The sequence below is a fragment of the Rhyacophila brunnea genome, unplaced genomic scaffold, assembly GCF_057557595.1.
Source record: "Rhyacophila brunnea isolate RB1 unplaced genomic scaffold, BYU_Rbru_1.0 scaffold_10, whole genome shotgun sequence".
NCBI classification, from domain to species: domain Eukaryota; kingdom Metazoa; phylum Arthropoda; class Insecta; order Trichoptera; family Rhyacophilidae; genus Rhyacophila; species Rhyacophila brunnea.
This window is the reverse complement of record NW_028232752.1, coordinates 41,274,723-41,296,749: the sequence shown is the minus strand read 5'-3', so window position 1 is coordinate 41,296,749 and position 22,027 is coordinate 41,274,723. Positions and strand designations below refer to the sequence as shown.

The 22,027-nt window shown below is 32.6% G+C and overlaps 1 protein-coding gene across 2 annotated transcripts; it reads left to right on the top strand.

Annotated features, from left to right (window-relative positions):
- Positions 1-627: 627 nt before the first annotated feature.
- On the top strand, positions 628-18,236 carry LOC147079212 (UPF0389 protein GA21628). 2 transcript variants are annotated; one of them, XM_085954561.1, is made up of 3 exons: positions 628-906; positions 13,292-13,498; positions 16,856-17,948. In XM_085954561.1, the coding sequence occupies exons 1-2, from the start codon at positions 731-733 to the stop codon at positions 13,488-13,490; spliced, it is 375 nt and encodes a 124-aa protein (XP_085810687.1). In that variant the 5' UTR covers positions 628-730; the 3' UTR covers positions 13,491-13,498; positions 16,856-17,948. The 2 variants fall into 2 exon arrangements, with proteins under 2 accessions (XP_085810687.1, XP_085810678.1); XM_085954552.1 differs by lacking the exon at positions 13,292-13,498 and having other exon boundaries at positions 16,856-18,236.
- Positions 18,237-22,027: the final 3,791 nt, after the last annotated feature.

The window sequence follows — 22,027 nt, the reverse complement described above, 5'->3', positions numbered from 1 at the left end:
ATAGCAAAAAAAGTCGCCTGCGGCGCTACTTTGTTTCGAGACTATTAAATATATTAAATATGTGGTTGAAAAATCTTGACCCGGGGGTCCGCTTCAGGATGAGGAGTCCATGATAGAATCTATTTGTCAATGAACGAAGTGAATTTGGATTGACTACTATTGAAATTGATTGTGCTAATAAACAAGCACATTCGTCAAAAAATAATGTAATATAAGCAGTAAAACCTTGTTTATTTTTTTTTGTATTTGTAAGTAGGTACATTGTTGACTATTTGAAAAGGTGTCTATATTATTTAATGAAATACGGGGGGGGGGGAGGCGCCTAGATCAGATTTTTTAAAAGGGAGGCGTAGTAACATAAAGTTTGGAAACCACTGACTTAACATTTGAATTTTGTCTAAAAAAAAACAAGACGTTAATTACTTACCCTTCCTGGATATTTTGTCTAAAAAAACAAGACGTTAATTACCCCACGTTTAATTTTTTGAAAATGCAGAAAATTATTGGTCATTCAACGCGTACTATATTGTTGGCCGAAATACTATAATTTTGAAGTCACTGTACTATAATTCCACTTTCAAAATATGGCAACACTGGCACCGAGCTAAAAGTAGTCTAGTCTATGTTGGTAGCTGTCATTTCATTTCTCGAGTCGGAATGGTATTTTTAGTGACTTACTTTTTTAAAATTTGAGAAGTTTCAGAATAAGGTATTCCAATAATATCACAGAATGGCGAGGCTTCTAAGGTCTACTTTAAAGATTGGTTTGCGGCACATGTCAGAGGAAACCAACGCTAGCGAGAAAATATCCATGTACTCAAAGGTTCGTCCGTCACCAATGGAAAAAAGATTTATTGTGTGGACCGGGAAGTACAAAACGACTGCCGAGGTTCCTGAATATGTTCCGTGAGTGGATTGACAATTGATTTTAATTTGTGGCCCCGCTATATAGTTATTGTAAGAAACGATTCACCTAATATGAAATTTCATCTAACATTTGGTCACTCATTTGACGCAATTAGTTTCAAACCATATGCAGCATTTTTTTAAAAATGGGATGAAACAATACGGACTACAATATATTTATCAAAAATATGCATTGTCTGTGTACGTGTGTTAATGTACTATATTGTGACTTTTAGATTGTGGCTTACCCATCATAGTGACCATAATATTATATAGGGAACTAAAAATACCTCTTTCAAATTCATCTTTATGCCTCCATCCTCGCTTAATTTAAATCTCCCTTTCATTGCACGTACATCTTTATCCATGCCCTGCTTTCATCTTTTACACCAACCGCAAGTTATTGTGGGATATGAAATAATATTGACAATACTGTAACTTGAACAATTCTCTTGGAAATAGGTTTTTATTTTGAAACATATTCCTATTTTCAGCACATTAATTCATGTCACCTGTTGAAAATGGACATGCAATCACTCGTTCACGATTAAACTCCACCCCATTATTCTGTTTATATAACATTTTGAAACATCAGATTTTTTTAAATTCCGAAAGCCATATAAATCATAAATTAAAATAATCTTACTTAATGCAGAATGAAAGCGTTTACGAAAAATCTTTAATTGGTAAGTACGTAATCGGCCAATCATATTTAATGAACAAATATTTGTGCATCAAGTCAATGTTTACTTTTCTAAATATAGGCCTAATTTATTGGCTAGTTAAATAAAATTTTTAATGTCAATAGTTCTCTACACTAATTTATTATTAAAATTATAATTTGTAACTTTATAAGCATTTGATGGTATTATTGTTACAATATCGTGATGGTGGTTTTGAATATTTTGCTGGAGTTATTGCATGGTTACCCTTATTTTGTATTCGTGGCGGATTGAGAATTAATTAAATTATAATACAATTCAACGTGCTGCGTTACTTGGTTATTTGTTGTTAGTTAAATATAAATGAATACGTGTATTAATTAAGGCGCTAAGTACCAAAAAATAAAAACTGACATTTTTATAGAAACATGTTCTACATACCAACGCCAATAACTTCAACTATAGTCTAAGTGCATCAAGCAAGTCAAAAAAATACAGCAAAATAATTAAACCTGTTGGCGTGTTTTATTTATAATGGTGTAAGTAGCACTGCAGTGGTCAACGGCATTCAATATAAAATAGCTGACGATGGTGTGTTGACACTTGCGAGTTCATAATACCTAAAATTATAGAAGCTGCCGTGATTGCTTCACACTGTAAAACTACATTTTTCAAAAGGTCTGTTTCATGAAATTTTACTGCAATGACTCGGTATTTTGTAACTACAAGCAATACTACTTTTTGGTACTTAGAGCCTTATTTAATACACGTATTCAAATATGTTAAATAAAACAAAGAAATTGGTAAAGGCAGGACAATGTCATGAATTTATTATAAAACTATCTAAGTGATTATTTTCAAAGGGAGAAAGATAATGGTGGACCCATGCTTCTGGTAATCAATGTGTGCGATAGGATGGCAGAAGCTGCAGGGGGACCTATTATTCTTATTACAAAGAAAAAATATGAAAGGGCAATAAAAAATATCAACACTGAATAAGACAAAGAAACAGCTTAGAACCAACAGACATTGATAATTTTCAGTACGATGCTATAGGTACGTCGTCATATAATATATGGGCATTTTCGCCAAAGTTTGTACATTGCATTTTTGGCATGTCCCATGACTTTGATTGATTTTTTCATAGTTATTATATTATAGAATATTGGAAAGTTATGTATTTTTAACATGAAAATTTATTAATTTACTTTATTCGATCAGTTAAATACAACTGTCTGACCTGTATATATTTTTAATTGATTATTTAGATCGAAAGGTAGTGTGTTTTTACCATGTCCCACTCCTAAATTTAAATAAACAAAGTCTGATTTCGTCATTAATTCTGAGTGTGTAAAATTAAATTCGTAGTGTCTTCAACAGCTTACATTATATATTTTTGGAAAATATACAGTTTTTCCGTAAATTTTGAGCAATATTGAAAAAAAATCACGTTTAAAGTGTGTCCCAGGATATTTGAAAAAGTGGAATTCCACATTCCGTTACCATGATTTTAGCATGAAGGCGAAAAATTTCCACTATAAATATGTATTTTTTTAATGTAGCAACACTTTTGTATAACACTGATCGCCATTTACAATTTAAATTGTTGGTGTGTGTAGCTATCGCTATCGGAACAGGTTGCTTTCTGGGTTGGTCATTTAAGAAGTTCCACTACTGTTACCACGATTTGTAAGGTAAGAAATCACATATTTCTATTTCACATACTATAAATATGGAGCTTATCTTTCATACTACAGATATAATAAAACATATCGCAGGTTTAACAATAAAACTAAGCTAAATTTTGGCTTCAACCACTTCTAAAACAGAATCCGTTACTTCCACTCCGAAACTATATTGGTGGTTACGTATATGTGGAATGTAAAAGTAACGAAATTGAATGCATAAAGTTGGGTTTACATTGTGTGTTTAGTTCTTCATAGATTATAAAAAGTTTTATTTTGTCTGTTCGTATGAAAAACAAAAATATTTTCATTAAAAAATATAGAAAATAACCTGACTATATAATAAAGATTAAAAAAGTATGTGTTATGTCTGAATACGCAAAACTAGCGCAGATAAAAGTATGGAGAGATACAAAAACAACAGAAGGAAAAGAAAAAACACCAGACTGAAATAATTGCGAGACAAGCACTGGCTCTGTCATACTCTTTCTGTTATACGCCACCAAATTTTTAAAACTTCTCCATACATTTTAGGCATAGAAATTTATAAAAATGTATGAAAAAGTATTTTTTTGTCACGTTTAACAGAAATGTGTACCCTATTAGATTTAATACCTGGAACTGTAGGTATTCGCGAAATGTCAGAAAAGTACGTCTTGATTACAATCAACCTGTATAGCTACATTTTATGTTGATGAATATAAGTAAATTTCAAGACAACATACAGTCGAACTTGGTTATTACGAGGAAGATGGGACCGACTGAATTTGCTTGTTATAAGCGTTACTCGTTATATAAGAGAATTGGTATTTTTAAATGAGCATGTCACATTACACAAAAAGTCGAAAATAAAAAATTTGGAAACCATCGTAAAAATCCCCAAAACGAGCATGGCATTCATAAACTACAAAAAAAGTTGTTTATTGTAATGAACTCGGGTAGGTACCTACAAACTTCACAAACCTTGGATTTTTCAACCATATGCGGGGATACTTTTTTATTATTGTCGGCGAAACACCGATAAGGTAGGTACTTAGACACTTTACTAGTGTCATAAACGTAATCCGACCTCGGCGACATCCTGTCCAATCGGATTTTATTGCTTAGGGACGAAATGTTTTAAAACGATCGACACATTAACAGTATTTTAGCTCGGTATATACGATAAGTTGCTCGTTATAACAGTGAATAAATTAAATGTATGGCGAAAATCATAAACCAAATGTCAACAAATGTTTCCTTATTACATCCGAGATCTCGCTATGTCCAAGATCGTAATAACCGAGTTCGACTGTAATTATTTTCGTAAAAGTTATATACTCCGTGCCGCGCTAGAAACTCGCGTCCGAATCCCTTGCTGATTTAATTTTTTTCATATATTGTTAATTTGCTTTAAAATATTTTTTATCTGAGTTACAAATAATATAAATGCCAAACAAAAGTTATGGTAATGTATAGTGTGTCAAAATTATTACCTACCTTATTTTACTAGTATTGTGAAATTTATTATAAAATATGTCTATTTTAGTGATTAATTTTGATTTGTTTTGTTATTGTGACGCACGTTGAATATATATCTGACTATCAAAAAATTCAAATAAATTTCATAAAACAAAAATTTGTTTTTATGGTAACATGTAACTTTAGCTTTACAAATTACACTCCGTTACCATTTCGTTCCATTCCGAAAATGTCCCCAAAAAAGTTGAACGTTAACTATTTTTCATTTGATTATTAAATAACGAAACATATATATTTTTCCAATAAAATTTAGTAAAAGTGATTACTGTCTTTAAAAAAATAGCAGAATGAACATTGATTGGTTTTTTCAAATACTAAAGGAAAAATGCTCTGCCATTATAGACATAGGGTAACGGAGTGGAACGAAATGTACCCATGAATTAAAATTCAATAATATTTTTTGACTATTTGTACTTTTATTTTTAAGTGTATGGTTTTTTTAATCTAATAGAGCTCTTTTAAGTGATAAAAAGTGTCTCATTCATGTTTTATAAGCTTAGTTTCGTAGTCACGGAACGGAAACTTATTATGCCAAATGTCATAAAAAAAATGATATAAATATTGTATTAATCAATATTTTGCTGAAAAATTGCTATCACCAATTCAGCAATAGAACAAGGAATCTGCTAACTATATAAAAATGGTTAATTTGAGTGAAAAAATAATATTACCCAAATTTCAAACATGTACAAACTTTGGCGAAAATGCCCATATGCGTATTATGCAGTGAGTACTTTGTTTTCATCAAATCAATAATTCAGTTCCTTAAAGAAATTCTAATCCACATGTGATATATTTGCTTCCTAGTAGAGTACCTATATGTTTTATAACTTTGCACTTTTTACTATATTGATACGCCTTTTTGCCTGATTATCTCGCATAAAATTAGATCAAATGATATTCACTTGTATTAATATACCTATCAAGTAATAAATAAATAAATAGATAATGTATGTAAACGAATATTTTTAGAGTATATTATATCATTTTCATCCTAGCGCCGGTGTGCAATTACCAATTTTTGTGTTTATTTTTATTTCTGTAGTAGCTTTCTTTGGAGCAGTTACTTACATTTTTATAACTGTAATGAAGTAATATAATATGCATAGTAACTGTGACTAATAAAATAATAGTAATCTTAATATATAAAAATTAATATTTGTGTGTTTGTGTGTTTGTTTGTTCGTATTTAATGCGCAGCCATACCGTTCATCCGATTGCGATAAAACTTTGTAAACTTATTGCTTGCACTTGCGGGAAGAGTATAGGCTATACTAATATATAAAAATGAATGTCTGTCTGTCTGTATGTCTGTCTGTCTGTGTGTCTGTCCCGTATGCGTTCCTATACCATTCATCCGATTGCAATGAAATTTTGGTAAGTGGTTGTATGCATACCCATAAAGGTTTCTGAATTAGAAAAATCATCATCTTCTTCTTCTTCTTCATTATATTTTCTTTTATTCGTATGGTTCCTATACCATTCATCCGATTGCAATAAAATTTTCGTCAGTAATTGTGCCAACACCCGCAAAGGTTTCTGAATTAGTACAACTATCTTCTTCTTCTTCTTCTTCTTCATTCTATCTTCTTTTATTCGTATGGTCCCTATACCATTCATCCGATTGCAATGAAACCTTCATCAGTTGTTGTGGTAACACCCGCAATGGTTTTTTAATTAGTACAACCATCTTCTTCTTCTTCTATTCTATATTCTTCTATTCGTATGCGTTCCTATTCCATTCATCCGATTGCAATAAAATTTTCGTTAGTAATTGTGCCTACACCCGCGAAGGTTTCTGAATTAGTACAACCATCTTCTTCTTCTTCTTCATTCTATCTTCTTTTATTCGTATGGTCCCTATACCATTTATCCGATTGCGATGAAACCTTCGTCAGTTGTTGTGGTAACACCCGCAATGGTTTTTGAATTAGTACAACTATCTTCTTCTTCTTCTATTCTATATTCTTCTATTCGTATGCGTTTCTATTCCATTCATCCGATTGCAACAAATTTTTCGTCAGTAATTGTGCCAACACCCGCGAAGGTTACTGAATTGGTACAACCATCTTCTTCTTCTATTCTATCTTCTATTCGTATGCGTTCCTATACCATTCATCCGATTGCAATGAAATTTTGATCAACTGTTGTGCTCACGCCGCAAAGGTCTCTGAATTGTTACAACTATTTTCTTTTTCTTCTATTCTATCTTCTTCTATTTGTATGCGTTCTTATACCATTCATCCGATTGCGATGAAATTTTGACCAGTTGTTGTGAGCACGCCCGCGAAGAGTTCTGAATTAGTACAACCATCTTCTTCTTCTTCTATTCGTATGCGTTCCTATACCATTCATCCGATTGCAATGAAACTTTGGTGAGTTGTTGTGCCCTTGCCCGCAAAGGTTTCTGAATTACTACAATCATCTTTTTCTTCTTCTATTTGTATGCGTTCTTATGCCATTCATCCGATTGTGATGAAATTTTGACCAGTTGTTGTGCGCAAGCCCGCGAAGGTTTTTGAATTAGTACAACCATCTTCTTCTTTTTCTATTCGTATGCGTTCCTATACCATTAATCCGATTGCAATGAAACTTTGGTGAGTTGTCATGCGCATGCCCACGAAGGTTTCTGAATTAGAAAATCATCTTCTTCTACTATTCGTATGCGTTCCTATACCATTCATCCGATTGCGATGAAACTTTTGTCAGTTGTGTGCGGTTTCTAAATTATTATTATATAACATACAAAGTTTGTTGTTTGTTTGTTCCATCCAATTTTGATTTTTTTTTACTACATATTTATAACATTAATAACGTTTTCATATTTTGGATTCGATTTTAATTTAGTGTTCTTATGTTTGACCTTTACTCCTATTATAATTATTTTCATATTGCCATATTGTATTACACAGATGGGCTTTGGATCAAACACACAACATATGAATTTAAGACTATGGATGTCAAAGTGTGCTGATATTTTGCGATACTTTTGTTACGATACAATATGAATAACCAAGTATCGATACATTCTTTTGATACAAATTATTGGTAGTTTTTCTTTCAATATGATATCCCTATTGATGACACTACTACACTGTGAGCTCCCAGAGCCAGGTTCATTATTATTACTATTTCTAAATTGGCAATCTGTAGGTGTAGTTTCATATCAGCTTATATTAAGAAATTTTACTACTTAAGGCTATACCTCAGCTGAGGGATGATCTAAAAAGATTGTAACTATGCGACGCGCGGATTGTGATAATGATGCGTGCCGAACGGAACATAATTTGTCATAAAAATTCAACATGCGTCCATTTAGTGTTTTGTTTATTGTTATATTAGTAATAATGATATATTCATTGTATGTTTCCTTTTTCGAGTACAGGCATAACGTTTTTTAGTCATCTTTACACAATATAAAAATATATTCTTACGACGCCATTACAAAAAAATTGACGTGCTTCCACCTCGAATGCCACTCGCCGATTGGCGACAAATGCGAAATTTGGTCCCACCTATTGTTGAAAATTATTTGCCGTTTCACTTATGTATGCTCTTAAGCTACAGATTACGATCATCAATATCAAATATGAATATACATTCTCAATTTATTGATGTCTTGATAAGTTAACAGATCACGATAGAAGTGGTAAACATGTGATAATGAGAGTGTTCCGTTAATTCAATAAACAAGGCAAAAAAGATATAAATTCTAATTGATTTGAGTTATTTTTTTTAACCCGGGTTTCGCCTTCTAGCATCTTCAGGCACTATGCACACTCACCAATGGCAAAAGCACTCTGATAACATATACAGTTAATTATCGTTTAAACTCGTAGTAAATGATTTAAGTATATACTATTAATACATTTGGTAGGTAAGCAAATTAAAATATCATTACTTATAGACAATGAAACTAGGCAATGTGTTGGGAACTTATAATTTACGAACAAATTGTCTTTACCTTATCTTCTTTCCCTAATACTTGCGGGCAAACTAAAAAAAGTTGATCATGGCCCAAAAGTCTGGAAAGGGTGCCGGTGCCGACCCCTGTTCTATCCTTACTTGCTATTTCAATTCGGTACTGTGATGGCAAACGGTTATAAATGCTGTTTACACAATTTTACAGGAGAGCAAAAAGAAAGTTTTGAAATCAGTCAAAATAGAAAGAAAGTAGAAGATATTTTGAAGTATTTTATATCAAAATAAGCGGAATTAACATCTCAACACGATACCTCAAATCATTTCTTTTAAAAAGATTGAAGTTTTATTTATCTTGCGTTTTAAGCAGATATATCTTTTTGCCATATCAACTTTTTTCATAGTTGGTCAGATGTAGATATCCTTTAACGTAACTTTGTGCAGTTATAATCGTCTGCCATCACAGAACTTTTTTTTTTTTAAAGAATATATTATCATCACTTTCAGACCAGTATCGATCTCCCGAAGGCAGATTTCTTTTTATGAGCATCGGTTGTTAGCAATTCACTCAGCCCATTGCGTTCATCCATGATTCAAACACACATTAATAGAATATGATGTATTTGACCTAACCACGAGATTTGAACCTGTGACTCATAGAATGATTGATTAGTTTGCAAGTCCCCATTCCACTGTGGGCACAATTTATAAAAAAATTATTTACCTTTACAATATAAACATCATGTATGGTTATTAATTTTATTGTTGATTGATTTTCACGATGCGTAATCTCATATGTATATATATATATATATATCTCATTAGCCTAGGGCCTAGGCCAGGGATGGCGAACCTATGACCCGCGGGTCAGACACTGACCCACGCATGCTTTTTAAATGACCCATGCGTTGATTTTTATAAACTTATTTTTTATATCATAAAAGAAAGAACAGACAATCAAAAATATTAAAAACATAAAGTATATAATATATCTAATGTTGAATTTATAAAAAAATATTTCCATGTGGACATTGGCTACCTAATTTTCTACCGTATCACTGCACCTGTGTATTAGTCTTATTACCATTATTATCGACCAGATTAAACTAAACTGAAATAATGTCTTTAATCAATGACGTATCATTATCAAAAAATACAGTCATACGAAGACAAGAACACATTAAGATAGGAAAACATTAATATAATATGTAAATTCCTATCCTTGCAATTTGACGAGTCTGTAGATTACATGGATACGGATATTGTACAACTATGCTTTTTTATTCGATTGGTTTTTGAAGATATGTCTGCTTCAGAAGAATTATTAACAGTTTTACCACTGAAGGAACGAACCAGAGGAGGAGATATATTTAACGCATTTAAGTCGTATATTAACCGTACTTGCTTTCCTATTCATAAACTAGTATCGGTAACGACTGATAGAGCTCCTGCTATGGCTGGGAATCATGTTGGGTTTATTGCATTGCATTAAACACCAGCAGGCGTTATGTTCAAAACTGTTAAACCTGAATCAAGTGATGGATGTTGCTTTTAATTGTGAATTCAATTTGTGGTAAAGATTTACAAAGAAGGCAATTTCGATCATTATTAGAAGAATGTGGATCGGAAAATGGCAACTTTTGTTGCATACAGATGTAAGGTGGCTTAGTCAGGCTAAGTTTTTGAAAAGATTCAGAGATATGTTACCTGAAATTAAACAGTATTTAAAGAAGGGTACAGAGTATCATCAACTAGATGACAAAACGTGTTTTCTTGATCTTGCCTTTCTCTGTGACATTACAGAAAAATTAAATCAATTGAATCTACAACTTCCAGGCGAAAAGTCATTAATTGATTTGATTAGTGCAGTGAATACATTTAAAACAAAACTTTCACTGTATGAACAGCAATTATTAAAGGAATGTGATTTAAAAAAAATTGATAATATGAGGTCCGAGTTTAAAGATATGCAAAATATAATATTGTTTAGTTAGTATTTCAATCACATATGAACGTTGCTAACGGAGTAAGGATTTCTCTAAATTAGATGTTGCTACATTTATGTCATTCCCATTTAATGATGATATAAACGCGGAAGAAATAACCATAAAAATTAGTGTTTTATTAGATATCGATTCTACATCTGTGCGAATGATAACTTCTAGCGGTAACTTCATATCACGTTCAATACGACAAAATTGCTGATATGCAATGCAAAGTTTCTCATGAAAATAAAAAATAAATTTTAAGATTTCTAATATTCGATATACAGTTAAATCGAAAGTACAGTTAATGTGTAGGTACTTAATTTTTTTTAGAAGTGAAATAGATAGAAGTGATTTTTTCGTATCGTTATTTTTATATGTATAAAATATCTTGTTTTCAAAATACATATTTAAATTTTATTATAAAAATTGGGTTGTTTTTGTTGTCGCATTATATAATTACAAGCGATATCAGTTGATCGCCATAAATAATTTTATCAACTAGTCGATCCTAGAAAAAAAAAACGGTGTGTGTACTTATGCACGCGCGTTAGAAGTTATACTTCTTTGGTGTAACAAAACAAAAACAAACTTATGCACGCGCGTTAGAAGTTATACTTCTTTGGTGTAACAAAACAAAAACAAAACTTGTGAACAAAACTAGATTCTATGACTAGCTCTTAATTATCTTGTTAAATTACACACTCAAGGAAAAGGACCGCTTATTGGAACGCCACGCCGTTGTTTTATTTCTGTACACTTTAATTTATATTACTAAATTATGTAATGGTTTCTCGTTGTTTTTATTTTTAAAGTACCAACTGTCACTCTGACGTTTAATAGTTTATTTACGTAAGGAATTGCAAATGGCCGACAATAATAAATTCGCTGCTTAGGCAACGGAACAATTCTAAACTATAATTTTATACTGTAAAATTGTCACGTTTGCAGTATCATACTGTGGCGTAAGGATAGTGCGTTCGGCTGATAACCGAACAATCGGTGGTTCGAATCCAATCGAGTGCGTTTTTTTTGTGTGAAAAAATAAATTATGTGTCACATGTCACACGCCTGATTTTCCAAACGCGCCAAAAGAAGTATAACTTCAAAAAGTGTGGCCACCCCTGCCCTACATATTGTCATGTACATTTTTATGCTTCTGCCCACACTTCTGTTCTTTTACACCATATGTTTGACTATTTTTTGTCACATAAATTTTAATATTTATTGAATAGCCTATAAACCATTTTTTTTATTCAATGAAATTTAACAAGATTTGAGAATGTAACATTCTACATATTGAACATACATCATTTGAAAACACCTCAGATATTATATGTCGTATACCTACTAGAAAAAATCTGAACTGTTTTCAAATAATATATGTACTTATATTTAATAGCCAAATTAATAAATGTTCGGTAAACATGGTTACTTTAATGTTGTTGTCGCCATGCCAGAGAAGCCACCTGGGAGCTAAAATACAAAATTATTCTTTCACCTACCCATCTTCGGCGTAATACAAATCCCTGTTCCATATCATGTACATCTCAATCCCACCGCCATTTTTGTCTTTTCACACTACATAAAGCACTCTGGTGTGTTGCCTAAAATCAATTATGATGGATAGAACTCACTATACATCATAATTATTATTTTAGCTAAGGTAGGTAAGATAGGTAGGTATCTTGACAGTGTTGTTGAATTAGCTGGCCTAGTACTCGATAACATAAATTATTGGCAATCCGTGTATTCATTGCATTTTCTGTCAATCTGCCAAAATTTGTGATATGCTCTTATTCGTACTAGTTAACTTTGGTGGCCAAACATAGATAACCTTTTACCAATGTAATAAAGTTTGATGATCAAATCGATATATTATGTACAACACTGCCCAATTGATGTCCACCATGATTGATTTTTGCACCTAAAACAGTCAGATTCACTTGCTCAGCGTTTACATATTATATTCTTGCATGTCTGAATGATCACTTTAAATATAAGGATGATTCATTTTTTTTTTCTGTGTAACTTAATATTTAGTACACCTGAAAGTATTTACTGATATGACTCATAAAATTGTGTGTGCACTTAATTGCAACCCATAAATAAATTATTGTATATCATCAGTCCATCTTGTAAAACTCATAGATCCCATTATGGCCAACAATAAGATTTTTATTGAAACATTAAAATTATTCCGCCTATAAGCCGGCTCGCACATCTAGAATTGTCTCACCTGCAACATGTTGAATACGTCGATGTGACGTAATCGTTATTCACAAAATACACGTTATCTTATGTTAACCTCGTAAATATCAAGAATTATTATCATTTTGTATGCGAGTTTGTTTTTCTGTTTATTATTTTATATTAAGAAATTTTATTTAGAACAAAAATTACAGTCTTTACTGTAATCAAATAAGAATAATTTGGATTTACAAGGTTTACAAGATTGAATGATGATATACCATCCAGATATCATGTCGGTTAATACGAGGGGGATCATTTTCCCAAAAAATGATATTCTCACAATCCGGCATAGCTCATTTTGGAGACAGCATCTATAGAAGAGAAAGCATCGTTTCATTGTATCCATTTCATTTTCTAGCCCTCAGATGGTTGAATACTCTAAGAGTAAGGCTCGCATACGCATCACAAATTACATCATGGGATTTGCCGTGATAGGTGGTCTGGTCAGCCTTTTTGCAGGGATAAGGCTCGCCGGACGCGGAGAGTCAACGCAAAAGTCTAATCTTGAATGGCATCAAAAGGTCAAACAGGACTTCGAACAGTCAAAGACACAATAAGCATTTAGGTATTTTACTATACTCGACCACATTAGAACCTCAATTATCTGGCTTTCACTATGATCATAAATTTCCTATGACCATCAGAAAAGGGCATGGATAAATGGTTAAAAAAAAAATGCTTATTCTGGATTTTTTTCGATTATCCAACCCTTCACCCATCTGGATAATCAAGGTTCTATTGTATCATGTTCAGTGGTGTCAGATATCAAAATTTTGCATGTTTTTTTTTTTTTAATCATTTATAGTTTTTCTGTCATTGCTTCATTACTGAGAATCTTCGTCTTCATCAGCAGTTATGTTCTACTCTGCTCACAATTCTACACCAGTTGTCTCTGGATTCAGTTGAGCGGGTTGCCTATGCTGATGATTTTTAATAATAAGTGCGAATATAAATTACAAGTTCAATGTGTCCGTGAAGAAGGAAGGAAGCTCACCTTTGATTTGGTTAAATTAAAATTTTCAAAATTGGATTGCCCGAATCTTTTTGTGAACTCTTTATTTTGGAAATATTTCTTCGACCGACAAGTTACCCATTGGCCGGTTTAATTTTGTCACTAATCTTCTTAATATTCGTTCGTGAGTTGATTTGAGTCCACTTTTTCCATGTGAATCGTTCATAATTATTCATAATCATAATTATTTGTAGTCTTATTTGTCTCATCACAATCAACTTTTAAACTTATAAATTTATCTTGTAATGCAAAGAATTTAGTATTTTTTATTTTATGTGATATCTTATAGCAGTTCAATTGACAACAACTTTAATATATTCAAAAAATTACTGATACTTCTACTCAGTGGCGGCCGGTGGTTCCCAAAATTGCTTTCGGTGGGGGTGCACAAAAACGTACTTACCATATTTAAAAAGAAGATCTATTTAGCTTTGTTTCCGCTTAGCAAACACCTCTACATCTTTCTCAAAAATGTAAAAACGTTTTTCGATTTCCACAGATATCATCAGATTATCTTGATTATCTAAATTGCTTACGCTATGTAAATGATTACATTATTGATTTAAACAGTTGTAACATAGCTATGGCACCATCCGCGTTTTAAAAATTGACCCTATTGAAAATAATGCTACAATTCCATTATGACCACGTCGTGTGCTGTCGCGGTGACAGATTTAATAGTAATATAGTGCTAAAATGACATGTACCATTTTACACTGAAAACTAAACGGTATCTACTGACAGACATACATCACTCGTCCTTATTATAATCTTCAGTGTGATTACATTATGATCACATCACTTGTTGTCACGTGCTGGTACGACGACAAATTTAGTCTATGGTTTCGTCATTCCATAGAATATTTTGAATGATCACTATCTCTATAAATTCAATTGTGGAGTGCCAACTCTAATTTATTAGTATTTTGAATTATTATTCATTATACATGGTAATTTTCGACTAATTGTAACAATTTCTACGTGTGCGTATGTTAAAATTATTTGAGATATTGCATCCATAGATAATATTTTGAACAGAACCCAATCAGCAAACTATAGATAATAGACATAAACACCAGCATAGATAATAATTTTATAGAAAATCCATGGAGAAAAAAATAAAAACCTATAGTTCGCGTTTTGACGTGAGTTAAAAGTGTGTAGGCATGCAGAACATAACAAAAATCATTCATTGAGTCATGCGGTTGGCGATGTGCAGTGTGAAATTTTTACGGTGATAGGCGGCGACTTGGAGAACTAGATCCCCTCCTCACGTTTCAGTACTTGCAATACTTCGAAATCGAAAGCCATAGACAAGATACAACACGTATACATATGGTGCTAATTTGTATATTTTCTATGTTCGCTATCGCTGAAAGGTTGTTACATCCCTTCTGCTGTATCGACTTATCTCATTCGGCCACCCACCCCAGCTCTCTTCCTTGTTATATGGTTGAACTTGAATTAGATAAATTAACGTGTACCTTTAAGAAATGACATGTCTCCTCGTCTATTGGTTTGTGTATTTTAGGATACAATCACTGGGGGCGTTAATCCCGAAAATGTGGTAGGTCAATTTTGAATATATTATTTTAATTTGCCTTTTCGTTGTATACTTAAAAGACGTATTGCAAATTGGCTTTTTATACATCATAGAAAAAGTGCTAGAAATTGTTATAGGTAGGTACTTACCCTTAAAAAAATGTCCATTTTCACATTGCCAACCCATCGTTAACCGAAATTGCACCCAACACGTTATAAATTTTTGTAAATTAGGTCGAAAACCAAACTTTGTGTGTCTATTTATATGCTTAATAGCTGTACCTAATACTATTTAAGTAATCAATCAAACACATTTAATAAAAACTCCATTATAATACCTAGTGTAATGGAACGGCGGGATCATTTATATATAAACACTTTATATTTCCACTGATTTTATTAGAAGGTAACTTTTATGATTAATATAACAGATTACATTTTAATCGGTAACTTTTATAGAATGGTTTAATACAGAGAATGGAGTCGATGGGTTTTACTCAAAGGTTGGATTTAAACTGAACTACAATTAATAACATATGAAACTTGCGGACAACAATGGTCAGTTTGAAATAATAAGCGATAACAAATAAGAATTAAAAAAGGTTTGCCGCTCAAATAAGACCTTGAAACTACAGAACAAAACTCTTGAAACATTTAAGGAAAAAAGTGTTGAGTAGTATGACGTTTTATATCATTCTGTTTCATTTGACATATTGAAAATGTATAGCTATCTCGTTTTCAGCAATGAAAATGATAGTATGAATGAAAATTTAGTATATGCGGGCGATAAAACAATATGAAAAAAAAGGCGTGCTTTGAGCTTTCTCTCTGTCTCACATGAAAAATGAGAGAGAAAGAAATATGAATCTTGGCATTCTCTCAATTGATTGAGACAGCGAACGTCTGTGAGAGTTGAGATATATGTGTGTGTATGGTGGTTAGACACTTATGTACATATAAATTAGCGTGCATCACGTTACAATCGCTTGCCAAAACGGAAAAAGTCGTAGGATAATAATAATATGTAGGAGATAATTGACATTGTACAATGTATATAGATTGTAAGATATTTATTTTTGGAGGGTCATTAACCATTTCACCTAAAGGGCCAGCCGCAATTGGATACAATATAATATAAGCATCACAATATGCACAATCGAAGGTATTAGAACAAAATATGGCCTCTGATAGACAAGATAATGTGGACTTTTTTTTCAGTATTTAATCAGTAATAAAGCTGTGAGATTAGCATACAATATTATGTATTCATTTTATATACCTACTCAATTATCTTAACTGACGGAAGATGTTAGGTATTCTTGTTTTCTGTATATCACTTTTTTGCTAATATTGTTTTTTTTTTTTCAGGAAGGAAACAATAAACAGGGCAAATAACAAAGCTAAAATACGAATTGCAAATACACTGATTGTAGTAGCGATAATCGGCTGCCTTTCTAATATATTTATGGGGAAGAGAGACGCTCTACGGGGAGACACAATACCAAGGAAAAATCTTCAATGGCATCAACAGATCAATGAAGATTATGAAAAATCTAAGCCAAAGGAAACCGATTAATGTAGCTATTATAATTAAATGAATTCAGCCAGCAGTGTGATAATATGTCATTATAATGTAGTCATTTGAATAGACTGTTTGTAAAAAGAAATCTTTATTTTTAAACTTCGTCATATATATTTATTTTTCTTTATATGTTTAATAATACATTTTATCTAAAAATGGTGTTGCTATATTTTCATTTGTCCATACTTTAAAATAATAATATGGAGATTATCCAAAAACTTACCACGGTAAAGTAATATTGATTTATCCATGTTGATATTAAAATAAATACGATAATATTAAATGTAAAACAGACTTCGCTACTGTTGCGCCTGCTAGCTTCGCACTCACATAAATCATCAAAACTGGCAGGGATCTACACCCACTTCCATATTTTGTAGATAGTTATGATATGATCACGAAACGTCAAGATGCATTATTGGCAAAAACTGTGTGTGTTGCCATATGGAAATGTATATGGTAATACAACAAGAATTATAAAATAAATGTGATAATATAACTGATAATTTTTTTTAAGTTCATAATAGTCATTCATTTATATGGTACCGTTCGCACACTTTCACATATATTCACAATTTCAAAATCTTAAATTAATTATCGGGGAATCAAAATTTTGAAGTTGGCATCGATATGACGCCATGAGGTTTCGAATGTAATGTCACTAACCAGTGGATTTGATTTGCATTCATGCATGCAAATTGGCAGTATTTAGCTTGAAGGTAATTTGACGTTATATGCATACCGCGGTAAGATGGTAAGCACGAAAATACTTCATGCTCAATAAACAAAATAACACAAAAGTAATTTAAAAAAAACCTACGGGTTGCAAGAATATCACTATATCGCACAATTACCAAAAAAAGTTTCCAAAACATTTCCAAAAAATTCAAATTATATAACAGGCAGGTATAGTGAGGAAATAATGACTACTCGAATTGAATTTACCAGAATCGCACCTATAATTCGTGGGTCGGGATGTGAAGTCAGATAAGTCACAAGTTGTCATTTTGAGATATAGCAAAAACAAAGTTCAAAAAATTCCCCACATTCCCCTAATTATAGTTATGCTTTTTTATGAGTAACAAATCAAAGTACATGTAATTGGCTTTCAATTATATGTCCTAGAAGTATTCTACCTATTTTGTTTCAGTACAACTTAATTGGTTTAAAAAAAAAAAGGGAATTGAGTTATCTGGATTTGCACAAAAAATGATTGACTTACCTTACTACGCACTAAAAGCAATAAAACACACATTTTATACATAAATCTTATTGGTTTATTGAATAAAATATATAAATTTAAAATTAGCATTTTTACAACTTTTTTTTAAACTTTAATGTTATTTAAGTAGTGAAAAGGCACACAAACGTGAATATTATAAAGTTTCATCGTTATCATTAAACTTCAGTATGGATTTCTTCAATGGTATCAGGTTAAATATCCCTAACTGTCTCAAGTGACTCATAAAATTCTCTATAATACGGTGAAATGTATGGAAGCAAGTCTATCAAATCTTTCGTCTTATATATGAAATTTGTTAAAATGCTGTCGTCTCGTTGAGATTTTTTTTAAATTTCACTTTTCCCGGTTTATGATTGTTGAATTGAAGCCACTTAACATCTCTCCAAACAAACTTATTCCCATCTGTGTCTATTTTTCTGAGTTGCAATGGTCCTTTTAATCGATCCGAGTAGTTAAAAAAATCTGCACGAGTCTTCTCAGTGACTTTAAAAGGATTTTTCTTTGCAGCCTCGCACATTAATTTGGCCCAATCATGAGGATGTTCGATCATTCCACCAAATGTCTTTTTCTTCTTCTCAATTATGCGATGGTCACTATCGCATCCATATTATTATGTGTGGCCAGGGACTAAAAATTTGTGATCAATTTTGTTTAAAGTCTCAGAATGTTTCACTGCTATCATGCTTAATATTATCATGTATCCCCTCGGTCAAGTATTTGAACAGGCATGAAGCCATATCGTTAGCTCGTTAGCTTCTCTATTAGTAAGAGCCTCGTGCCATACATAGCAATATCCCTGGTTATTATTACAATCATGCATTGTCAAATTTAACGGCCATAGCTGTCGTTTGTAAAAGGCCAGGGAACTACATGTCAAATGTTACAATTTGGCAAGAGGGATCTTACAAGCTGTACTCTTAATCACAACTCTTAGCTGAATATGTAAAGTCAGCTTCATCATGATGCTCTTTCAATTCTTCACGATTTTTATTTCTTTCCTCATCGTCGGTGGAATTCTTAATTTGTATATTAAGTTTAGCGCATTTTTGGCAAGTATCCTTATTTGGCCGTTTGAATGTTAAGTTCATGCCATGGAATATTTCTGCGTATAAATGAATATTGATGTGATTAGAGCTAATACTGAGATATAATATTGAGAATATAATATCTCAGTTATTGTCAAATGTGGCGGTACCTAAGTATTTTCTGACATTGACAGAGTCCCTTCTAGAGTAATGACTCTCATATTGTGATGGGATTGAGAGTATGTGTCTTTGGTATTTGGCTATCTTCTTCGCTGTTTATTTTTAGGGATATTTTGTCCTCTAGCATCTTCTTGAATAAGTATACCGGAAGTAGTCGCACATTTTTTTTTAATGTTCAAAAAAATTGTGACTCACCTAATGTTTTTAGTGTACAACCTTTACAAATTGGTTTCCATAACAGTTCAACAGTCAAGTAATATTTCTCTTATAATAATTCTCTTGAATATTAAAATCAGGATCTTTTATGCTGTCATCTGAATCCTCAACATACAAGTTATTGGAGTATATGGTTGAACCTAGAAGCAAGATTATTTGTTTAAATATTGTGTACGTGTTTTTAGATTTAATTAAATCAAATTTGGTGAATTTTGTATAATTTACAAATAATACACATTTATATAAGTCATAATTATAATATGACTATTTTACTCACGTTGTTATTTTTTTTCAAAATTTCTTAAAATACTTTAAAAAATACCTTTGATTCACCAAAATCAACACTGATTAGGTATGATGTTTGAAGGTAAGTCACACAAAATGTTGACTGACTACTCATGTGACTTCACTGTGTACACACCCCGTAAAATAAAAAATATGTTTTGACTGAAAATGCATCTCGCCAATGGTGAGACGTACGGCTTACCTGACTACACCCAACGAAAGAGTATTTTTTTTTTAGTATATTGGCATTCATATATCATTTTCGCTGTTTTGTGACATCCCGACCCACGAATTGTTAGTCATGTGTTCACCATTTGGCATTGTTGGGAGCATGGTCCCCACAAGGGGGGCGGCTGACAGGACTCTACCCTGGGGGCCCGGCGTGGCGGGTCGACCAGTTAAGTGAGAAAAACACCACAAATTTCATCAAATTGTAAAAAAAATATTTTCCTCAAGAAATATTTACATTTTAAAATACATGGCTTTGCGATGCAATTTCATGTGATGTGATGGTTCATGCAATTAAATGATAATTCATGTGTAGAATTTTATTTTATAATTATTTTCCTTTTTATCCTGACTTCAAAATGGCTATTTGCCCGATATGGTGAAGGGTTGCTAGCATGTTACTTGGCTCTACAAAAAGAGGTTGCGGTCAGTGCTTCATAATATGATGAGTGGCGACAACTCAATAAACTGGATTTTTTTATAAATCGCTGAAAATACAGCATATAAATTTGCAGCAATGTGATGTTTAGGCCTTGCCAGATGGCGCGTCTCACCATGCGAGTACCAAAAATGTGCTGCGTCCATATAACACCTTTCATTTGGCAGTGAACAAGCTAGGTGACATATTTCACTTTTGAATGGGCATAAAAAAATAAGTGCGAATTCAAGAATAAAGACTAACAACTCAATCGTAAAACACTGTTCCTTTGAGATTTTATGTCGCGAGAAATGGCAAGATGTATTCTTGGCATGGTGCAAGCTAGGCGACGTAATTTATTTTGGAATGGCTATAAAAACTGTCGCCTTGAGCGCGAGGTGGTCGTAATTCATTTTGGAATGGTGATAAAAACGTGACATAGTCGAGACTCTAGTGAGTGCTTGCGCTTGTCACGTGACAGATGACATGCCGCAAGTGTATGTATCTGGAATGCGCGCGAGTTAAATCGCGCCATCTGGACAAGGTCTTAGGATGTTGTACATTGTGTTGTGTATTGAAAAACAATGCCCCAAATTTAAGTGACACAAAGAGTTATAAAGTTCTTCTAAGTGGCATGAGTCTACAAACCTCATAATTCAGATCCTAACGAACCACTTTTAGAACCTAATTACCGAATGGCCAAAACGTGTTCTAGTTTTAAAAATGTTGCTTTCAATCATTGTTTTTTGTTGTCGAGCAGTTACCGCGTCAGCTTATAATGTCGTAGGTTCCGAGTCTGGAAAATTCACATGTTGTTTTCTAATGTGTGTTTGGACCAAATAGGTTGACCAAATGGGTAACATCCATTTCTCATAAAAACAAAAATCTGTCAATACAACTTCCATCCTGTGGATGGATGCTCATATTATGATCGGATATCTAGTTTCTGGTTTTATTTCAAGATTTGAGAAACTCGTGGTGTACAACATCCCATCCTATTAAGAACCAAGGCATACCACCGTGTCGACGTACAAGCAGGTTAGATAGATCTTGGCATCGGCAGCACGTTGGACATCTGGACAGACAAAAAACATGGCTTGGTGTATATTTTTTTTTTCAAAATCTTTACAACCGTTAGGTATGCAATAATATTGTATTACGCACTGACAGTTTGTGGCGGCGTGTGCCACTGCTCATATATCCGAGCTCTAACCGGTACGCTTTAGGGTGCCATGAAAAAATCTTTATAGACTAAGTGCACAGTGAACACGGTTTTACACTGTAACAAATAGACAAGTGAACCAAGGCAGTTGGACACAGGTTGTAGATCGTTTTATAACCATATTGAATAAATACACAATAA